General features: G+C 35.0%; 1 protein-coding gene across 2 annotated transcripts; it reads right to left on the bottom strand.

Moving 5' to 3' along the window:
• Positions 1-1059: 1059 nt before the first annotated feature.
• Positions 1060-20999, bottom strand: syt16 (synaptotagmin XVI). 2 transcript variants are annotated; one of them, XM_059565866.1, is made up of 7 exons: positions 20785-20999; positions 14363-14539; positions 8258-8470; positions 5963-6279; positions 4673-5113; positions 3344-3527; positions 1060-1948 (listed from the first exon to the last, which is right to left on the bottom strand). In XM_059565866.1, exons 1-7 carry the CDS (start codon positions 20795-20797, stop codon positions 1635-1637), a joined length of 1659 nt encoding a protein of 552 aa, XP_059421849.1. In that variant the 5' UTR covers positions 20798-20999; the 3' UTR covers positions 1060-1634. The 2 variants fall into 2 exon arrangements, with proteins under 2 accessions (XP_059421849.1, XP_059421850.1); XM_059565867.1 differs by lacking the exons at positions 14363-14539; positions 20785-20999 and adding exons at positions 12207-12635; positions 13821-13983.
• Between the last annotated feature and the right edge of the window lie 1381 nt (positions 21000-22380).

Raw genomic sequence — 22380 nt, 5'->3', positions numbered from 1 at the left:
CCTGGTGCTTCTACCTAAGGCCCACCAAAAATTTTTACTAAGTTGTTCTTTTTCATGTTTTCTGGGCAAGCTTGTGACAAAACTAGCATGTCGGAATTTGCTCCCCCTTTGACATAGAAAGTGGATCTCATTATACAATTACCACCCTTAATCTGCATGTTTCCACCCACAGCACCACCTATGTGTTTTTGCAAGTGACACATGGCGAAAGTTTGAGCAAAGCATGCTAACTGTTCTGACACACAGATCTAATATAAACATGCGATTTCTTTCCCAGCTGTTTACCTTAACAGACATAACCGACTGTTTTTGTAACTCATGTGTTGTTCACATAAACCTGTGTTTATTCGACAGTTTAAGCGCAATAAGATATGAAAAATAACTTGGTTTAGTACTCACATGCCATGTGACAGACACTTTCTGTGCGCATGCTTCAGATATGTGCACTCAGTAAGCCATATATCAGAAGTTCAAACTGATATGGTTTAAAACACATGATTTCAGCGTGATAGACAAGATAATCAAAACCAAGCAGATGTTTTTTTTTAGCAGAATATCTGAGGAATGAACTGTAAACAGCCCTATTCTGGATAAGGGGGTAGGGAGCAGCAGCTCATTTGCATTTAAAGAGACATCCACTACAGTGTGATTCTGCTTTCAATCAAAAAAGGCTTTTTCAAAATTATATTATACATTATCTGTGGTGTATTTTGAGCTAAAACTTCACAGACACATTCTGGGGTGTCCTGAGACTTATATTACATATTGCAATAAGGGAAATAACAGGTCTCCTTTAAATCCTGACCAGCACCAGTCCTCATTCAGTGAAATTACTAAAAAGAGTTCAAAACTTTTGCGTTTCATGGTTGAATGAAAAGCATTCAAAATGGAACATTATAAGGGTGAGTAAATAATAATAGAAATTTCCTCTTTGGGTGAACTATGCCTTAAAGACATTTGCTGATATTTCTTGTTCTGATATGAATAGGGATAACTTGTGCACTCCTTTTAACAACTTTTATCATAACACTGTCCGTGAGTCTGTGACTTTATTTTACAGTTTTGTTACTTGACATTTTACATCAAAATATGTATATTACATATATTGATGTGAAATGTAAAAAAAAAAAAGTAAAAAGGAGAGCATGAATGAAAGTGCACGTGTTCAGCTAACAGTTTTCTACTCATTAAACATTTGGTCCCACTAAAACTGGTTCTGGTGTTCAAGCTTAAAATTGTCTGAAGAAAGGCATTTAATCATTTCAAATCAATCCTCCGTTCATGAAATCGCTAGGTGACAATCACCGTGGCTCGGGCTATAATGCGTTTTGATTGGTTGCTGCTGGAGTTGAAGAGAGTAGTCTGTATATTACACCATGAAGTCATTTCCTGGTTCCCAGATAAGAGTCTGTATCAAGTACTCTCAGGGAGAAGGAAAGCGGTGTGTGGGTGTTTCTTTGTGTTTGGATGCACTTCCAAAATGTACATGCCATATCTTTGTTTGATACTGTTAAAAGTGCTTGTTCATTCCGGTTTTTGTGGGTATTTTTGGTGTTGGCTTTCACCTCCTTCCCAAAGGAAAATCCAGCTGAACGCAGTAGGTATGAGTGATTAGACTTCTATCTCTCTCCCCTCTAAGCTTCTAGTAGTGTGTGCCAGCGGCAGACTTGCTGGTTTCCGCTCTCCTTCATGTCCTGCCAGTGAAGAAGTTCCTCCTCACCGCTGCTGTTCTGGCCCAGAGCCACCCAGCCAATCATCTCCTTGCGCTTCATGTTCCGCCGATTGTAAATGGAGACCATTAATGTGACGTCTGACAGTTGGAACAGTGCGACCTGGAAGACAAATGTCTCCTTGAAGACAGGATTCGGCTGACTGCGACGGATGGACGTCTTACAGCGGGATATCTCCTGTCCCATGGAGTTTAACAGAGCGAGCTTACCAAATGTATCTGAAAGAGAAACACATCACTAAATCACACCTCAATATACTTACTTAATTATCTTGAACATAAACCTTTAATGATATATTCCATCTTCTCCAGGTGATCAAATCTTTTTGTTTTTGGATAATACTAACATGTGAATTTGCTTTACATTGAGCAGCACAACTGTTTTCAACATTGATAACAATAAGAAATGTTTCATGAGCACCAAATCAGCATTGGACCAGATCTAGATGAGTTTTAGAACAGATTTGGAGAAATTTAGCATTTCATCACTTGCTTATCAATGGATCCTCTGCAGTGAATGGGTGCCGTCAGAATGAGACTTCAAACAGCTTATAAAAACATCACATTAATCCATAAGTAATCCACACAACTCCAGTACATCAATGAATATATTTTGAAAAGCTGTGTGTTTGTAAGAAACAAGTCTATCATGGTGTTTTAACTTTTGTTATAATCATGGTGTGTCACTTCTGGCTAAAATGTGAGTCAATTATCCATAATAATGATTCCTACAGCGAAAAAGTCCATGTCTTATTGTCCTCTCACATCAAAGTCCACCAACATATTTGTTTGGAACTGTTTTAAATTATGCTTTATCCGCGCATATTTCGCTCCTAATTCAGACAAAAACACCTTTTCACTGAAGAAAGCAATATAAAGGACAGAACAATTATATTTTAACCAGAAGCAATGGCTTGAAGTGGAATTGTGTGGATGTTTTTATTAGCTGTTTTGGACTCTTATTGTGATGGCACCCAGTCACTGCAGAGGATCCATATGTGAGCAAGAGTTGTAGTGCTAAATTTCTCCAAATCGGTTTCAATGAAGAAACAATCTCATATACATCTTGAATGGTCTGAGGGTGAGTAAATGTTCAGAAAATTTCCATTTTTGGGTGACCCGCATGGTAGAGTAGATAAGTACAGTAACAAATAGTTTTTTATCTTTAAAGTAAGCACAAATCTGTGACAGCATTATATCACAGTATATGTTTGTGTATGTATGCATGGTTTTCTTCAGCAGTGACTCATCAACTTAAAGAGAGAGGTGTGGGAAAAAGATCTGTGGCTCTGTGATCGATTAAATGCCCTGTAACTCCATTCACCGAGAAGCATCATTGTGAGTGACTGTGACAGATTAATAGTCATATGAACAGCATGAACGTTTGACCCACAACACAATGTGTGAGGATGACACATTCAAAATGTGCTTGTACAAATGTGTGTTCTAGCAGCTTGTTCGTGTAGAAACTATTTATTGCAGTACATTTCCTCTGAATCAATATCAGACGGCTTTAACAAAGGTTATTTGCTCAAGAGTCACTCCTGATGGTCTAATGATGCCTGTGAATGTGTTTCTGAGCCTCTGTTATTGCGAGTGGGATGGTGTGTTTACCTGGAGGTCTGTTGAGAGCGAAGTTACGGAAGTGGCTGCCTTTAATGATCTCTACAGACAGTCGTCCTGTGGTGGCGTTATATGATAAACCCAGCAGTAGTTCTGGGTTTCCACCGTGAGACACAGAATGACTGGAGGAAGCACTGTCACTCTGAGCGCTGAAAGACACCTGGGAGTCTACGGTCTGCAGGAAGGGAGGGAGATGCCAAACTAATTAGTTGGTGTTTGTACATAAAGTGTAGTTTTACATAGCTTTTTTAACATATGGACACTGAACTATTTCATTATGCTAGTTTGTATTTATTTGTAATTATTATGTAGAAATCTAGTTTGGCATTTAAATTGTTTCTGAGTAAATCCTACACCAATTTATTTTCAACATACCTTTTAAAAATGTAATGCCTTGTACATATGTGACCCTGAACCACAAAACCAGTCTTAAGTCTCAAGCACGGGTATATTTGTAGCAATAACCAACAATACATTGCATGGGTCAAAATGATAAATATTTCTTTCATGCCAAAAATCAATCAGGATATTAAGTAAAGATCATGTTCCATCAATATATTTTGTAAATTTCCAACTGTAAACATAGCAAAACTAAATTGTTGATTAGTAATATGCATTGCTAAGAACTTCATTTGGACAGATTTAAACGTTAAAGGCGATTTTCTCAATATTTAGATTTTCTCCCCCCTCAGATTCCAGATTTTCAAATAGTTGTATTTCGGCCAAATATTGTCCTAACATAACAAACCATACATCAATGGGAAACTTATTTGTTCAGCTTTCAGATTATGCACAATTTAAAAAATTGTGTTTTGTGGTCCAGATTCACATATTTACAACTTTACAAACATACAAAATAATCGTTGTGTAAAAATATGATGGTACCGTCCGAGAAGTTCCAGCATTTTATATTCTGATGAGTCTTTAGACAATTTGTTGAGATTGTAAAGTAAAAAATTGATAAAAAGCATTTCAGAAGTAGTTTGCACATAAAAATCTGTTTGCGTAGGATTTACTTTGGAAAAAATCCACGCCTAAATCTAATATCTAAATCTAATATGTATAGATTATAATTCAATATAAATATTTTTTTTTATTTTCTGGCACATATACAAATACATTGTTAAAAATAAAAAAGTGTTATACGTTTTTTAAAGGTTTTTATTTATTCATTCATTTTTGTAGTGGGGCAAAAAAAAAAAAAAAAAAAAAATGAACTACTGGCCCAATTGTGACAGTTGAAAAATCATTTCTGTTGAGCCAAAAACCACAAAAAATAAATAAAAAAAGAATACTATCAAAGCAGGTACACACACACACCTTGAGATTACTACGTGGCTCCAGGACCAGTGTGATCTGGAAGCGTCCTGTGTGTTTCAGCCTGCTCAGCTTGTACATGGCCTCTCCCATCCTCCTCTCCCTGTTCATCTTCCCCAGCGCATACAGGCGGAACCGCAGCGCAGAGGAACCCAGATCCCCCGGCTCTAGACGTGAGAACCGGAATGTCTCCTCAAACCTAGGCATGGAGCCTTTCTGTACGGCCGTCTTGTGCCGCTGTCGTTTACCAGGTAACAGCACCACATGCACCTGCCAGGAGTCCATGCCACTCCGTGCCTTGTCTGGAATACCTTGGGCCATTATCACTGTGACCAGGAGCCTGTGGGTTTCAGCCCGGTAGTCGAGGGCAATTATGAGATCACCACATTTTGAGATATGTTCACGAGGGGAAGCACTCAAAGGGTGGGATGGAGATTGTTCATGCTGTTAGAGAGAGGAAAAGCTTATTTGCATATGTAAACACAAACATGCTCAATGCATATGTAAACATACAGATCTAACACACTTTCACACACAGCCTCGCACACCTCTAACAATGGATGAAGAAGATTTTACTGTGAAAAACTAATACATAATCACAAAGTGTTTCCATTAGCAACAGCTATGAGTACCACAGAGCACAGACGACTCATGAATATTCATTAGAATTTAGTTCTCATAACACTCGTGGAGAGGTGGAAAGATTTAAATCATAATTATGAACAGAAAAATTTAAATACGGTGTAACAACAGTAATAATACACAACAGTAAAAATTGTATAAAATGTAAATAAATTCAGATTCTATCTATCTTATTAAATTCATACACATTTTTGTTATACATTTTGATTAAAAGCCTTTTGTATTTACCAAGGCTGCATTTGCATGATCAAAAATATAGTAAAAACCTTAATACTGTTAAATATTATTACAATTTAAAACATATTTTTTCTGTTTTAATATATTTTAAAATGCAGCAGCCATTACTCGAGTCACATGATCCATAAGAAATCATTATAATATGCTAATTTGTTGCTGAAAAACATTTAATGTTATCAATTTTGAAAAAAATTACGTTTCAGAATTATTTGAAGAATAGTTCAAAAGTTCAAAGAGAATTTATTTGAAACAGAAATCTGTTGTAACATCATACATGTCACTTTTGATCATCCTTGTTGGATAAAAGTATTATTATTTTAAAAGACAAATCTTACTGACCACAAACTTTTAAAAGGTCGTCTATGTAGAAGTGATAAGAAAAGATCTGACTCTGTTGAACTCAAGCACACACACCTCAGAGCTCCATGTGGATATACTATCCGTAGCCTCACTGTTGTCATATCCATGATTGTCGACTGCCAGACTCCTCTGTGGGTTTTGCCGTCTAATACTGCTCAGGTGACTGCCCTCGTCCCTGGGTAGAGCCTCCCGACTGTCCCTTGTGTCCTGGGAGCCCAAAGAGATCTGCTCCGCCATCAGAGAGAGGGGGTCTGTGAAGGTCTGGCCCTCAGGAAGAGGACTCTGTGATAACGGGTCTCTCGGCTCAGACCTCACACGTCGCCTGGATGAGAGGGGATGCTCAAAACCCTGCACACTGTTTCTCCCAGCTTCTACATGGAAAGAACGAGACTGAATTACTTCATATGGCTGAACTAATATGTTGCTCAGAAAATTGCTTTGTCTCAGATGTTTCTCCAAAAATAAAAATTGTAACACTTTATTACAAAAGTTTTACAGTTTTTTGCTTTAGACCATCATTAATATTAAATCCACAAATAAAATGTTACGGTTTCAATAGCAGCAGATATTTATTTTATTAGTTATTTCTAAAGATTTCAATGTAAAAAAATAAATAATAATAACTTTAATAATGTTTATTAGTTCTAAAAAATAGGTTTTTAATCAAAACTAACCAAAATTACAAATAATTTGTTCATAATTTCCAGAGGCAATATTGTAGATCCCTAGAGCAAATGAAACCTTATTGCAAAATTTTACCATAAAAACATTATGTTAATATATTGAATTTCTATTTAAAGAGTAAAGAGCTATAAAACTAATTTAGATCATTCAGACAATTTAGTCTTTAATATTTGAGCTCAAACTGAAGGAGATTTATTGTAGACTTCTTGACAAAACTAAGCACAGTTTGAGACGTAGTGTTATAGGAGAAACAACTGAGATACTAAAGAGAGTTCTTTTGTAAATTTTAATTCCACTGGGTGATTCAAATAAACAGACGATTATATTAGTAGTAATCTAGTAGATTTTTAATAAAGAAGTAAAGACACAATTAACAGCTGTCTCACACACTCTTTCCCTAAGCGTTTAGCAAATGAAATTTTATTGACACTCTGACAGTGATCATAATTGCAGGACAGAATTCTTTGACCAATCAGGCTCTCCGGAGCAGATGATAATGATAGTCATTTACGGCTTTAAGTGCTTGTCCTACGTGACTTGTGACTCGTGACTCTGTGAATTTCACTGAATTAAATCTCGTTTAGGGTACAAACTGTTCTACTCAGCAGCAGCAACCAATTAACTGTAGACAGGGCCGGTAACTCTGTTACCATGGCAACTGGAAAGACGCTTTTCCATGGCAACTGATGCTGTGATGAACGTTCTGAGAAATACAGCTCCATACAGCAAGTATTCAGTGGACAAAAGCAACCAAGAGGAAGCTGTTTTAGTTGAGAGATGTTTAATTGCATTGTAGAGATGAGGGATGTTGACTGAGCATTAGGGGAATTAACACTGCCATGACTGGCAGCACATTTATACATATTTATAAAAGGTGTTTGGATTTGTATTGCATTTTCTGAAACATATGTTAGCTTTAGCCTTTATCCTGAAGCAGTAAAGTAATCTGCTAATCTTATTAGTAGTATAATATGCATTTTTATATTGTATTATTATTTTGGGTCTTAAAACTCTCAAAACAGAATAAATCTCAGCAAAAGTCTCCATTTGTTCTCCATGTAATCTTATTGCTCTCTTAGAGGAGAATTAGAGGAGTAATATTAAAGACATCTCATCTGTTAAATTTTATTCCTATAAAAAAAAGGACTTGTAAATGGAGAACAATGTATTCCACAAACCACTAGCCAGCACAGTATCTTTATTACAGCTTTATTTCAAGGTTTCTAATAGTTTTAGATAACATCAACAATGGTTTACCATAAAGTTAATTAATTCAATTTTTATTGACAAAAATTATATATATTATTTATGTTAAAAAAAGCCAATGTAATTTTTAATGGCCTATATAATTTTTGACAAAATGACAGAATAAAAGGCATTTTTTTATTCACAATCAACCACGCATACACACCTCAAGTAGAAATGCTTTTGAAATAGCTGAATGACCTTAATGAATGAAATGAATTTCTTAAATGCATTTTAATGTCCTTCTTTATAAACCATAGCTCTGTGCTCTATTAATCAGCAAAGAGCCACCTCGAAGCATAGTGAAATATTCAGTGGGCTTGACATATATGTGGCTGTCATGTATATCGGGAAATCATAGCTATGCTATACATATCTATATACAAATGTCTGAGTGAATAGGAGAATGTGGGTGCGTACCTTCACAGTCAGATGGCTCTGTGCTTCCTTCTTCCTGGTCAGACGGCAGCCGTTTAAATTTGTGATGTTTCCCTGGTGCATTCTGGGTGTTGAGCTCCGTAACACCCAAACGGAAGCTTTGTGAGCGGGAAACCGAGATCTCAAACTGCTTTGCTAACTCATTATCACTGTCTGATGAGCTGGAAATCTCTCCATCATCGCCATAAGTATTCACTACACACACACAGATGGACAAAAAAAAGAGACAGACAAAAAAAAGTTACAAAAAAGTTTGGATAAAGATAAATGCACAGTACATGAACGAATATGGACCAGTACAGGCCTACCAGCCATAATTCCAAGGCATTGCTATGTGGTTGCTAGGGTGTTGTGGGTAATTACTCGGCCATTACAATTCCCATACTAGGTGGATGCTAGGTTGTTGTTAACTAGCTTAAGTCAATAGAGAAAGACATTCTGATCCTCTAGAAATGGCTCTAGACCCTTGTTCAATGCGACTCTATGGAAATTCTTGCCATGCTAGCAGCATTCAAGTAAGAAATGTATTCTTATTAAAGCTAAAGGCATTATTCATTCCTCAGTAGTGAGTGATTTTCTGCTTTTACTTATTTTTGGGGTCATATTAACAATGTAAACAGCAGTAGGTACTGTATGTTATGCTGCTGTCACTTACACACATATAATATAAACAAGCGGTTTGTTTCTCAGATGTTTACCTTCACAGACATAACCGACTGTTTCTGTAACCTATGTGTGTTTTTCACATAAACGTGTATTTGAAAGTTCATGTGCAATAAGACATGAAAGAGAACTTAGTTTAGTAAGAACTCACATGCAGAGTGAGTTACAGATGCTTTTTGTGCGTGAGCGTCGGATGTGTGCACTCAGAAAACCTTATATCAGAAATTATAACTTACATGGCTTTAAAACACAAGATTTTAGCACGATAGACATGATAATCAAAACCAAGCAGATTTTTTTTAGCAGAGTATATGAAGTAGGAGCTGTAAAGGCACAGCCCTATTCTGGAGAAGGGGGCGGGGAGCAGCAGCAGGAGCAGCTCATTTGCATTTAAAGATTCATGCATGAAAACAGTGTGTTTCTGCTTCCACTCAAAATAGGCATTTTCAGAATGATATAACAAATGATCTGTAGGGTATTTTAAGTTGAAATTTCACAGACACATTCTGGGGAAACCTGAGACTTACATTACATCTTGAAAAAAGGGGCATAATAGGTGCCCCGTACAATAACTGATTTCTTTTCAAATAAATATTTTAAATGTAATTTATTCCTGTTTATACTTTTTTCAGGATTCAAAAAGATTCAAAAGAAAAGCGTATTTATTTTTAAATCTAAATATTCTAAAATTTCTAACATTATGAAAGTTTTTTACTGTCACTTTTTATCAATTTAATGCATTCCTGTTGAATAAAAAGCCTACATTCTTTCTATATATATATATATATAGAAAGAATGTAGGCTTTTTATTCAACAATGTAGGCTATTTTATTCAAAAAACTTATATATATATATTAGGGCTGCACGATTAATCGCATGCGATTGTCATGCGTGTCTCGTTAGTAAAGCCGGTTCTGCTATTAGCGGTAAATGTCCATCAGCTGCTTTCAAATGGAGCGGCACTTAACAGACAGAGCCGTAGTTCGCTGACAAGCTACGCAATATCACGTTCATAATCGTGGATGAATCGCATGCAGTTATGAACGCGATATTGCGTAGTTTTTCATATATATATTTTTTTACTGGTCCCAAATGTTTATGCAGTATTAAAGTGATAACCACCTTAGCAAGCACCATTAAAATATAAGACCACAAAACTGAAAAACATTCACTTCGTACTGATGCAGGGCACTCTGACCACAATGACTTGTTTTTTCCCCCATATTCCATAAAGCGAGAGAGAAAGACAATGTTGTTGGTAGGTGACTCAGACATGTTGGTATTTTTAAAGGTAATGTAGAGTGTTTGTAGAAAGGCATGTCTACCATATGCACCTAACCATAAGAGGGTGGCCAATTAGTGTCTTTGGGTCTCTTTTTTCTCTCTCATCCATTAAGTTGTACTTCCATTCATTGCACTGCATTTCACCACATAATTCAATCACATACACACACACACACACACACACCTCAAATTAGGCCAAGTGGCTATGTAAGGAGCAGCATAGGAGGTTGCCATAGTTACCAATCCCTCACACTGAAGTGCTTTTCCTCGGTACGCACCGAGTGCGTTCAATATGACATAAATGATACCTACGCATTGAATCTTAAAGAAGAACAATCATAGCAGCTGTGCCATTCCAAACAGAACAGCTCATAAATAACTGCAGCAAATAACTCTTCAAAACAAATGTCCTTGTAGAGTCCAACTCATTGATATTTTGTACAAAACATATATTAAACCAATTTTACCTCTCTGATTCTGTACAGAATAAAATAGTAATTTAATTATATGATATTATATTTCTAAAAACAGAAATAATTATTTTAACAATTTTAATAAAAACAATGTATTATGAATAAATATGAATTAACAATGAACAGTATGTTTATAAATTGCAATAAAATTATGTTCAAAAGATTAAAGCTGCAGTCGGTAACTTTTGGCGCTCACGTCTGGCGGAAGAACATTGTAGCCGGAGCTACTTCTCTCTGTTTACATCTATGGCAAGTCACGCAGGTACTGTGATACTCTGCAGCGTTGCCGACCCCAACCAGACTAAAATAGTCCGAACATAAATACTATTATAAGATCTTAAAGGGATAGTTCACCCAAAAATGAGAATCCTGTCATCATTTACTCGCCCTCAAGCTGTTCCTGACCTGTATGAATTTCATTATTCTGTTTAACACAAGAGATATTCTGAAGAATATTTGCTGGTCAATTGACTTTCATAGTAATATTTTCTATACTATGGAAGTCAATGGGGACCAACAACTGTTTGGTTGCCAACACTCCTTAAAATGTCTTTTCACATTCCACAAAAGAGAAAAACTAACAAGCCAAGGGTCAGTGTCAGAATTTTCATGACAGAATTATCATATTTGAGTGAAATATTTCTTAAACAAGCACGTTAAAAGTATCATATTTGGTGTTTATTGACTATGTATGATTTAATTTTTTCTGTGTTTGTTTGTGTGATCGTGTGTGTGGGAGTGAACATGGCATGTGTATTTGATATGTGTATATGTGTGTACAGTGTATTCATGTGTAAATTTAATGACTCTCCTGTTTGTTTTGAAAGGGCGTTCTCAGTTTACTGAATATATTAAATATCCAGAAAGATGAAACACACACATGCCTGAGGCTGTGTCTTAAACCCTGGTTATGAGTGACTGTGTGTCTGTATTTAGTCTCTTTCCAAGCGACAGAATTTCAAACAATGAAAATTTTATATGAATAATCAACAAAAAAGATATCTGAAAGCAAAAGCTAAACCGAATGCACAAGACTTCTTATTCATCAGCCACTAGTATAGACAAATAATTAGAAGAATAATAGAGTGCAGTAAACAGTAAAACTAGCTGTGCTAGAAGCCAGTCTACATATGATTATTATGATAACTAATAATAATAATAATAAGATAACAAATACCAGGTTGCAATTTTAAGCAGCATAACAATCTGTTTTGGTACAGCTTAAAATGGAATAATCATCTGACACTGGAAGCCCTGTACATTTAAGTGACTAATTGTCACATTAAAAATTATGTGGACTGAACAACCCAAAACTTAATGTAGCAAGGAGGAAAAACTAATTTAAGACTCTAACAAACACTAAAATTATGAAGTCAACAACAGGTAACAAAACCTTACAGAGCAAACATGTAACCAGTTTACAAGAACAGAAGCACCAGTGATGTTTAAACTACAAACAACAAAAACAGACCAAGTAGATGAACCAAGCCAACTTCTAACCCACATCTTACCAGCATGAGAGCAGCGTGAAGCCAGCAGACTCCTGCTCTCCAGCTCGTCTGTCTCTTCACTGATGGGAGTCAGACGTTCGGCAGAGGAGGCATAATCAAACCTGCTGCCCTGACCTCGCAGCGCCAGCTTCTCCTGTGGATCCACTCCAGATCCATGAACAACCCTCAAGTTCTGCTCCACTTCTGAACTCTCATCCGTCACTGAGACTTCAGAGTCAACAGCTCCGGTTTGGCCGAGGCGGTGGAAGCCACTGGAGAAAGCATCTGAAATCTGAGCGAGCCATGAAGAGAAGGCTGGGATACCTGCCTGAGGAACGTCTGCCATTCCATCAGATTTCAAAATGTGTTTCTCAACACTTTTGACAACAGCTCAAAAGAAGGTCTATTTTCAGATGCACAGAAGACCCAGTGAATTCCCTCATGTTGATACTGTTTTAAAAACAAAATCAACAGAACTAATACAGTACATATATTTACTTCTATAGTGCAACTAACTACCACAATTCGTACAGCAGACAGACATCAAACATAACTGCCTTCAGCTATCTGATGAAAACTGTTCTAAATAATACGGTTTAAACTGTTTTAAATGGTCTAAAATAATAATTTTTTTTTATTCTATTTTTTTATGGCCAATATCTATGGAAGCCTGTTTCTGCCACAGAACCAAAAAATAAAAAAAGGTAATTGTGACTATTTATCTCACAATTCTGACTTTCTTTCTCAAAATTGTGTGATATATACTGTACTCAAAACTGTGAGAAATAAATAAAGCATGGATTTTTATGCAGGATAAAAACGCGCAATTCTGACATTTTTTCTCAGGAATATTAGAAATAAACTACCAATTGTGAGTTATAAAGTCCAGTTCTGAGGGGGGAAAAAGACTGACGTTCTCAGAATGATAGTTTATATCGCACAATTCTGACTTAATAACTCACGATTGCATCTTATAAAGTCCGAATGGAGAGACATACAGTAAAGTTACAATTCTGAGTTTATATCTCGCAATTCCTACTTCATAACTCACAATTGTGAGTTTATATCTCACAATTCTGACTTTAGTTCTAACAATGGTTAGTTTAGAATTCTGAGAAAAAAGTGTACATTACAAGTTTGTATCGCACAATTCTGAACTCTGAAAAAAAATGTCAGAATTGTGAGATAAAAAGTCCTGTATGGAAGTATGGATCCAAAATTACCTTTTTTTATTCAGTGGCGGAAACGGGCTCAACTGATAACTGGATAATATTAAAAATATTTACTTAAATATTAAATTAAATAAATGTATAAAAATAAAAATAAATCAAGTCAATCGGTTATAAATGCTACAAGTTAATTTAGTCATCACAACATTATAATACACAGTATGAAAATAGATAGTAATTTAAAAATTTGCCAAAGATTGCATTTAACAATGTTATTAAATTATCTGTGTTTCTAAAGATAAATTTTAGTGAGCGTTAGATGATGGTAGAGGTAATCTAAACATAAAAAATATGAAAAACTAGCATGCAAAATTCAAATTCAAATTAAACTTAAAATGAATTTCAAATATCAGCCAATACCTAATAAGGTACCGATATAGCATGCATCCCTAAAACAAACACTTACCAGCAAGACTTCCTCAAAAAACAATCATTTAGAGCCCCTGCACCTCAGAAACTATCTACATATAGCAAACCTTCAGCCAAACCAGTTCAGCAGCACCTGAAGTATTGCATTTAACTAGCTAGTAGACTCAGGACATCTCATGGGACAGACAGAATGAATGTTTACTAAAGGAGCTGCTTTGAAATACCACAGCAGAACGCCCTCCAACACCCAGCTGATATACTGACTGTGTAATGTGTGTGTGTGTGTCTAACCCAAAGGTGCAGGGTTAACTCATAGGTGAGTGTGTGTGTATGTGTGTTTTCCAGGAATGAATAGAGACTAGGACAACCCACAGAGCACACAGAGCTGTGCATGGTTCATTGCATAAAACAGATAATTGGATCCCAGTAACTCCCCCGGTTTGCCAATGGTTATCAAACAGACTGCTATTATATTCACCTTGGATATAGGAGAAATTATTTTATTAATGAAATTCACCTTTGACAAAAAAAGAGCAAAAGAAAGTCATGAAAAAATGTTTGTCTGAAAAATGAACTCACCGAGTCCCTGGTGAATCCCAGCGCGGTCTTTTCGTTTGCGCCGGCTGTACTGCTCAAGGCATGGCAGACCTCCGACACGAGCGAAACACAGCTTCTTACTGATAAAGAGGAAGAGTATGGCCAGTAAAATGACAAAGATGCCCACGGCTGACAGGAAGCCCACCGCCTCGGGAGTGACTGGTGAGGGAACAAACACACAGTTACACATTGATCAGAAGCATTTAAGTACAGAAGTTCCATTTTCATACTGTATTAATTATATTTTCCATCCCTTAAATGGATGGTCTATCCAAACATGAAAATGACTTAATTATTTACTCATCTTGTGTCGTTCCAAACTTACATGACTTTCTTCTGTTGAACATAAAAGAAAATATTATAAAGAATGTTGATAACCAAATAGTTTTGGTTCCTATTAACTTCCATTGTATGGATAAAAAATACAGTGGAAGTCAACGGGAAACAACAATGTTTGGTTATCAACATTCTTCAAAATATCTTCTTTTACGTTCTACATAAGGCAGAAAGTCATACAGGTGTTGGAACAATATGAGTGTGAGTAAATAATGACATTTCCCTTTCGGAGACATTTGGTTGGTCTACACCATATGGATGGCAGGGTTTACAATGCTTGTGGGGACATTTGGTCCTCCTCACAACCTTATGTAAACCCATCCCACACACAGGTAAATGCAGACGCAATAATAAAATTATAGAGAAACTGTACCCTTAACATTTTTACACATCCTTTTATAAAACCACTATATATATATATATATATATATATATATATATATATATATAATATTATATATACACTACTACTATACTATATTTTATTTATATATATAAACTGCCCCAATGAATGCTAGTTATTGAAATGTTTGCACCACTGACCATGTTTTCTCAAATTCATTTGCTGCTAATATAACTGATGTATTATATAATGAATTTTAAAATGAAATAAAATATATACAAAGAAGTCTAAGAACACAGATGTCTTCCTAAGCTAGATTTCCTATAAAAAAGGGTTGTAATAGTGATCTCAAATGCTAATTGAATGCTATTTATTACAGCACTGTTTAAAACATGTGTGCTACAACAGAACAGAATTCATAACTAAATGTATTTGCGGATGCCAGTTTATATAAGTTCAATTAGTCCTTTTGCTCACAGTTGCAATATATTTTCATTAAAAGGGAATTTGTTGACTACTATAAGACTGATCTCTGCCTGGTGGAAAACAGCCCTGCAGCAGACAGAGAAACCATGGCCTCATATTCAACACATATTCATCAAAGGTGCTTTGAAGTGAACACTTCAAGTGTAAAATGGACCATTAAGTTGCATAAGAGTGAATATTTTACTGAGTCTGAGAGGGCAGGCACTTCTTAGTGTGTGTTTACATGTGTGTGTTGAATGAAAGGCTGAAGCTGAACACTATTATGCTGAACCATCTAATCTGCACCCACACACACAAGCCAATTGCACAGTCACAGTTGTCGCTGAGATGAACACAACTACCACTCACACAAACAAGTGTGAAAAACAGAAGGAAAGATAAATATGCTTTTAAAAACAAGAACGAGCAAAGAGTAAACCTCAAATCACTTCCATTGCATAGAAAAGAGCAGCATGAACATTCTGCCGAATATATTCTTTCATGTTTTTATTTATTTTATTTTTTTTATTCGAAAGTCAGTACAGCTTTGGAATGACATCAGGGTGAGTAAAATGTTGACAGAATTACATTTTTACAACTTTCCCTTCAAGATTCAAGAGATGCACTGCTGCACAGGGCTGTAGATTCCATATCCAAACACTTGGCCATGCTCTCTGCACTCTTCTAGATGCGCAAGCAAGAACACACTGACCTTGTAAGCACAGAAACACACATTCACACTCACCCACATGGACTTCTGTACTGCAAGAGCAGGATGGTTTCCCTGGAAACAACTCAAGCATTCTGTGAAGAGTGGCTTTGTTCACGTAAACACACATGATTTCATGTTGCCATGGATTTAGTTCATATAAGCTCTAAATATTATCTAAAATCATTATACCATTATTCATTTCTAACTATTATCCAAAACAAGCTAAATGTTTTAACTCAACACTGTTGGAAGGTACAAAACGGTCACTTGAGGCGGTAAACTTTTATAAAGTTACTAATATACACACTTCATGTATATTTAAGGTACTAATATGTGCTATTTAGGGGTAAATACGGTATAAAGATGTACCTTTTAGCTTTTGTACCTCAAAGTACTGCCATTGTGACAACTGAGAATAAGTGAAAGGAAAATGGCTGGTGTTGCTAAACAAGACGTAAAAAGAAATATGGAGAGATGGAAAAAGACAAATTCTAAGGCATAACAAAACATTGTTTTTTAAATGCCATAAATTTCTTGCCATGCTTGAAAATGGTAAAACATCCCCATCTACTGGTCATTTGTTTGAACTGCATCATATTAAAGCCTAACTGCGTAGACTGAGGAACAGCAAATCGTTTAAAAATAGCTCGATTTTATGTTTGTTGTTTTCATTTCATTGTTTTAAAATTTAAGACAACATAACACAAATGAGCATACACATTCCATATTTAATTGCTGATTAGATATGGAAAAAGATTTTAGATTTAGATTTTCTTAAGTCAAACTTTAAATGATATGCCTTTATAAAGTGATTCTTTTCAATGCCACAAAGTTTGAAAGCCAACATTAAAGGCCTGCCATTAGTTAATTGGTACAGGATGTCGTCTTTCTCAATTTTTACAGTAAGCTTCCTGTCAGGCTCTAACACCCTTCCTGACAGCTGAAAACTGAAAGCTTCTCAAAATCCACTATACTCTGAACACGCTAAGGCATACTCTTTTAAAACATAAAGCCCACAAAATGTTGTTTATGCTTGAAATTAATATATATATATATATATATATATATATATATATATATATATATTTTTTTTTTTTTTTTTTATTAATAAAACTATTCATTAAGCATTAAGCATTTGAACTGTCAAAACAAAAACAAAAAATCAGCTTTGCCATCACAGGAATAAATTACATTTTAAAATAAATTCAAGCAGAAAACAGTTGTTTTATATTGTAATAGTTTTCACTGTATTTTGATCAAATAAATGTAGCCTTGGTGAGCATAAGTCTCTTCTTTCAAAAACATTAGAAAATCTTCCCGACCCAAAACTTCTGAATGGTAATGAAAAAAAAATCTAGCCTACTTAGGACAAAAATATTTGCTTCATCCAGAACAATGGTGGAAAATCATACCTGTAAACCAATTCATGACAAAATAGCACCATGAAGCTCACTCTCAAACATATAATGTACAAACAAAATTCCTTAAAAAACTTCCAGAGCCTAAATCACAGATGGGTCAAAAATTAGGGCACTGAGACACTACTAAGATTCGAAATTCTTTGTATCCTGGATTTGTGTTGTTCAATTAATACTGGAGCATCTAGAATTGTGTTTATATAGATAGGAAGGGTTTTACATGTAAAGATGAATGTTTTCTGTCTCCTCCTTTAAAACACACACCACCTGAGATCATATAACCACCCTGTCTCTAATAAAGGCAGAGGTGGGGAGCCGAGACACAGGTGAATGAATCACTCTATAAATAAAGGAGGGTTGGATGAACCTCAAACACACCAGCACATTCTCTGCAGGACAAATCAAAAGCTCATAACAGAGGCTTGTGATTCTGAATTTTCATGACAGACCATATAATGGTGCAATTTCCTAGAAACGGTCTTGTTCATGTCTGAGAATATTATTAGTCCAAGAACAGCATGGAATGCGGCAGGATTCTGGTCTCTCCGGATCCACAGTCTTCAACCATTAGATTAATTAGGTTATAGGTAATATTTTTCATCTGAGCTATCTAGAGTTCACTAATCAACTAATGCATCAGAGATAAAAGTGAACCAATGCAAAATATAAAAAATGATTAGATCATTTGCATATTTCAGGCAAAGAGTTACAATCTCATCCTCGTTATAAAACAAAAGGCCTATAGTAATAGTAGGGTAAATATTTAATTACAATAAAATATTTATTAGGCCTCCAACTATAGAGCAGAAATCAATAAGATAAGCAATTTATTATAAGTGAACTCCACCATTATGGAATATGGGAGATCAAATCTCTATTTCATGTTTTTTACAGTCTCATTTTGAGATATTTCACCCAAAAATCATTAACTAGCCTCATGTCATCCAAACTTGTAAGATCTCTGTTCATCATACATCACACAAATTATGATATTTCCACTGAAATCTGATAGCTTTGTAATCCTGCATAGACAGCAATGCAACTGACATGTTCAAGGCCCAGAAAGGTAGTAAGGACATCGTTAAAATATGGGATATCAGTGCTTCATCGTTCATTTTATGAAGTTATGATAATACCTTTGTGCACAAAGAAAACAAAAATGATTTTATTCAACAATTCCTTCTCTTCCATGTCAGTGAATGAATGAATGAATGAATGATGCATTCCTCTGCTTGCAAACAAGGTGCAGCGCATCCATGTTTTTTAAGTCAAAATGCTGGCTCCAGTTGTCAGCAGTGTCACATGCATACATGGTACTGTCGTGAATGTGTGTAGAAGAAATTATTAAATAAATGTTCATATTACATAAATGTGAAAAAAAAAATATATATATATAATAATAATAATAATAATAATATATATATATATATATATATATATATATATATATATATATCTTAAACATACATGAATCTTAAACATAAGTGAATTTCAAATGCATTATAAGCTAATGGCTTCCGAACCAAATTAAAATGTTGTAAAAATTATACAACTCTTATTTTGACCACTATAAAATTACAACACACAAAAACATACAATACATTAAAACTTTTCCTGATCAGACATTTTTTCAGGTTAAAATGCTCCTTCATTATAAGAATTGGCTCTTCTCTTTCAGAAAAAGGGTACACAGATGTTACAAAGGGAACAAAGAGGTACAGGCACCCTATGAGGTACATCTTTGTACTTTTTCTTTTTACCTCTACATGGTACAGATTACTACTTAAAAATACATATTAGGCTAACTAAAGTGTACACTACACATTAGTATCTTTTGAAAGGGTACCGCCCCAGTGACAGTTCTGTAGCCTGCCTTTTTTCTGATGTTTTATTGAGTGCACTTGTTTAACATGGATTTATTATAAAATTATACTGATATAAAAATTTCAGTTTGGAGAAAATACCCTTGTGAAATACTCCCTATGTGTAGCCGAGATCTTGATGCAAAATCAACGAGTGCTATTCATTATAGATCTCTTTTATGATTTATTCATTGGACTATTTTTAGTATTTGGTTCTACATTTCCCATTGGATATCAAACAAAGTTGATTCAGAAAATGAAGGACTTTCAGCAGGGGCATAAATAAACATGTTTTCTGAAGGTTTATTTCTATAGCCTATGATTAAGTGCACAATCTGTCTCTGCGATTCTTCAGTTAGCTGGAGATATCTGACACAAATAGATCTATTTCAAAACATCAGGCTTCTTCAAACTATGCTTTATGCTAAAATATTTATGACATCTTCTGTATTAAAGATAAGGGCTTTGAACAAACTTAAAGTTGATTTTAGTGTAAGTGTACTGATGTGTATTTCTTTGTGCATTGTTAATTAGCTATTTACCTTTGAACTTGCAAGAATAAAATTTAATTCATTTCATTTTTAAATTCAAATAAAATTCTAAATTTCAATTCTAAAATACTAACAGGTTCACTGTAGCCGCTGTATAAATCTACATCTAAGCATATGTATTACCTATACTTTATATATTTCTTCAAAATTTAATTGAACCCTTTTATCTTTTAGAAAAAAAATTAATTGTTCCCTATACTGCTGTCATGGTAATGACATCAGTTTGGTGGACAGTGATTTATTTAAAAACATCCATTTAAATAAAAGCTACTGGAAGGACCACAATCAAAATCATATAAGCCATAACGTGTGCTTTAATACTAGAATGATTAAAAATAAAAATAAAAAAAATCCAACCATAAACGTTTTTAAAGCTATTTTCAAAGGCCATAACAATCAGCAGGTGATGAAATAAACTGCAACACTAGCAATAGCCAGAACATGGATTATATAAAACATCGCTTGAAATTCTCCAGGCGTGTTTATAATCGTTTGGATGAAATGTCAGTTGTTATAATGTCATATACAGTAGAGAACATGAACCGTCTGAGGTGATGATATGAATGATTATAATGATGCTGGCAAAATTAATCGCTGAGCCATGCCGCAAAATCAACCAAGGAGCTTTAATAAGCATAATGATAGTGTGTATAAAGATATTAGATCAGGAATGAAATCAAAGCATTGTAAAATCGTTTAAAGCAACGCGATACTTACTATCTGATGCCATGGTCGCGTGCACTGAAGCAGCGGCTCCAATCGCCCGCCCTATCGATCAATATCGATCGATATCTTCATAAGTATAAACAAAGAGGCTTGGCGACCGGTTCTCTTTCACGTATCAGTCCGTCTGTCCCCGTCAAACCTTGATGGAGACGGAGGAGAAGCCCACCGGGACAAACTGCTGTCGCGTGCACGCAAACGGGCACGCGGGCATCTGGACGAGAACGCGCTGCGCGCTCGCTACGCTCTTCAGCAATGACCTCCAGAACTTTCATCCTGACTCAGTTAGTGTATGTCATATTCATTTTCCGCATATAGGCCGTATGCATTTATGAATCCTCAACTTTTGTGTACTAGGGGTTGATTTTTATTTTTGTTAAATGAAAACCACAATAAATCTGTCCTGAATCCTTTTACCATATGCTGTATTTTTTTCCCCAGATGGACTTGTATGGAAATGTATGCAGAAATCATATTATTAAATTTGACTACACTGCAAGACTAAGATCCAAACGAGTAAAATAAATTAATATAGTGTAAAAATAATAACGACTGACAATTGTGCCAACAAGTTCGATATAATTTTAATGTACTTGTTTACTAACAGTGACACAACAGTGTCAGCAAAATATTTGAGAAAAATGACAAAAAAATACTACGCTCTACAGCAATGACCTCCAGAACTTTCATCCTGACTCAGTTAGTGTATGTCATATTCATTTTCCGCATATAGGCCGTATGCATTTATGAATCTTCAACTTTTGTGTACTAGGGGTTGATTTTTATTTTTGTTAAATGAAAACCACAATAAATCTGTCCTGAATCCTTTTACCATATGCTGTAATTTTTTCCCCAGATGGACTTGTATGGAAATGTATGCAGAAATCATATTATTAAATTTGACTACACTGCAAGACTAAGATCCAAACAAGGAGTAAAATAAATGAATATAGTGTAAAAATAATAACGACTGACAATTGTGCCAACAAGTTCGATATAATTTTAATGTACTTGTTTACTAACATTGACACAACAGTGTCAGCAAAATATTTGAGAAAAATGACAAAAAAATACTACGCTCTACAGCAATGACCTCCAGAACTTTCATCCTGACTCAGTTAGTGTATGTCATATTCATTTTCCGCATATAGGCCGTATGCATTTATGAATCTTCAACTTTTGTGTACTAGGGGTTGATTTTTATTTTTGTTAAATGAAAACCACAATAAATCTGTCCTGAATCCTTTTACCATATGCTGTAATTTTTCCCCCAGATGGACTTGTATGGAAATGTATGCAGAAATCATATTATTAAATTTGACTACACTGCAAGACTAAGATCCAAACAAGGAGTAAAATAAATTAATATAGTGTAAAAATAATAATGACTGACAATTGTGCCAACAAGTTCGATATAATTTTAATGTACTTGTTTACTAACAGTGACACAACAGTGTCAGCAAAATATTTGAGAAAAATTACAAAAAAATACTGATTTATTCTGTGATGCATGTATAAATATTGTTGTAGGATATTCGCTTAAATTGTGACTCTGGCAAAATATTGGTGCTGGTATTGCTAGATCTCAGT

Source organism: Carassius carassius, chromosome 14, assembly GCF_963082965.1.
Source record: "Carassius carassius chromosome 14, fCarCar2.1, whole genome shotgun sequence".
Lineage (NCBI taxonomy): Eukaryota > Metazoa > Chordata > Actinopteri > Cypriniformes > Cyprinidae > Carassius > Carassius carassius.
This window is presented reverse-complemented; position numbering and strand designations above follow the sequence as displayed.

Excerpts from the sequence above, each read along its gene's own strand:
- syt16 (XM_059565867.1), bottom strand. The coding sequence starts at position 12,531 with ATGGCAGACGTTCCTCAGGCAGGTATCCCAGCCTTCTCTTCATGGCTC. Across the intron at positions 6,280-8,257 it reads AGAGCCATCTGACTGTGAAG|AAGCTGGGAGAAACAGTGTG; the intron begins GTACGCACCCAC and ends CTTTCCATGTAG. Across the intron at positions 5,114-5,962 it reads TATCCACATGGAGCTCTGAG|CATGAACAATCTCCATCCCA; the intron begins GTGTGTGTGCTT and ends TCTCTCTAACAG.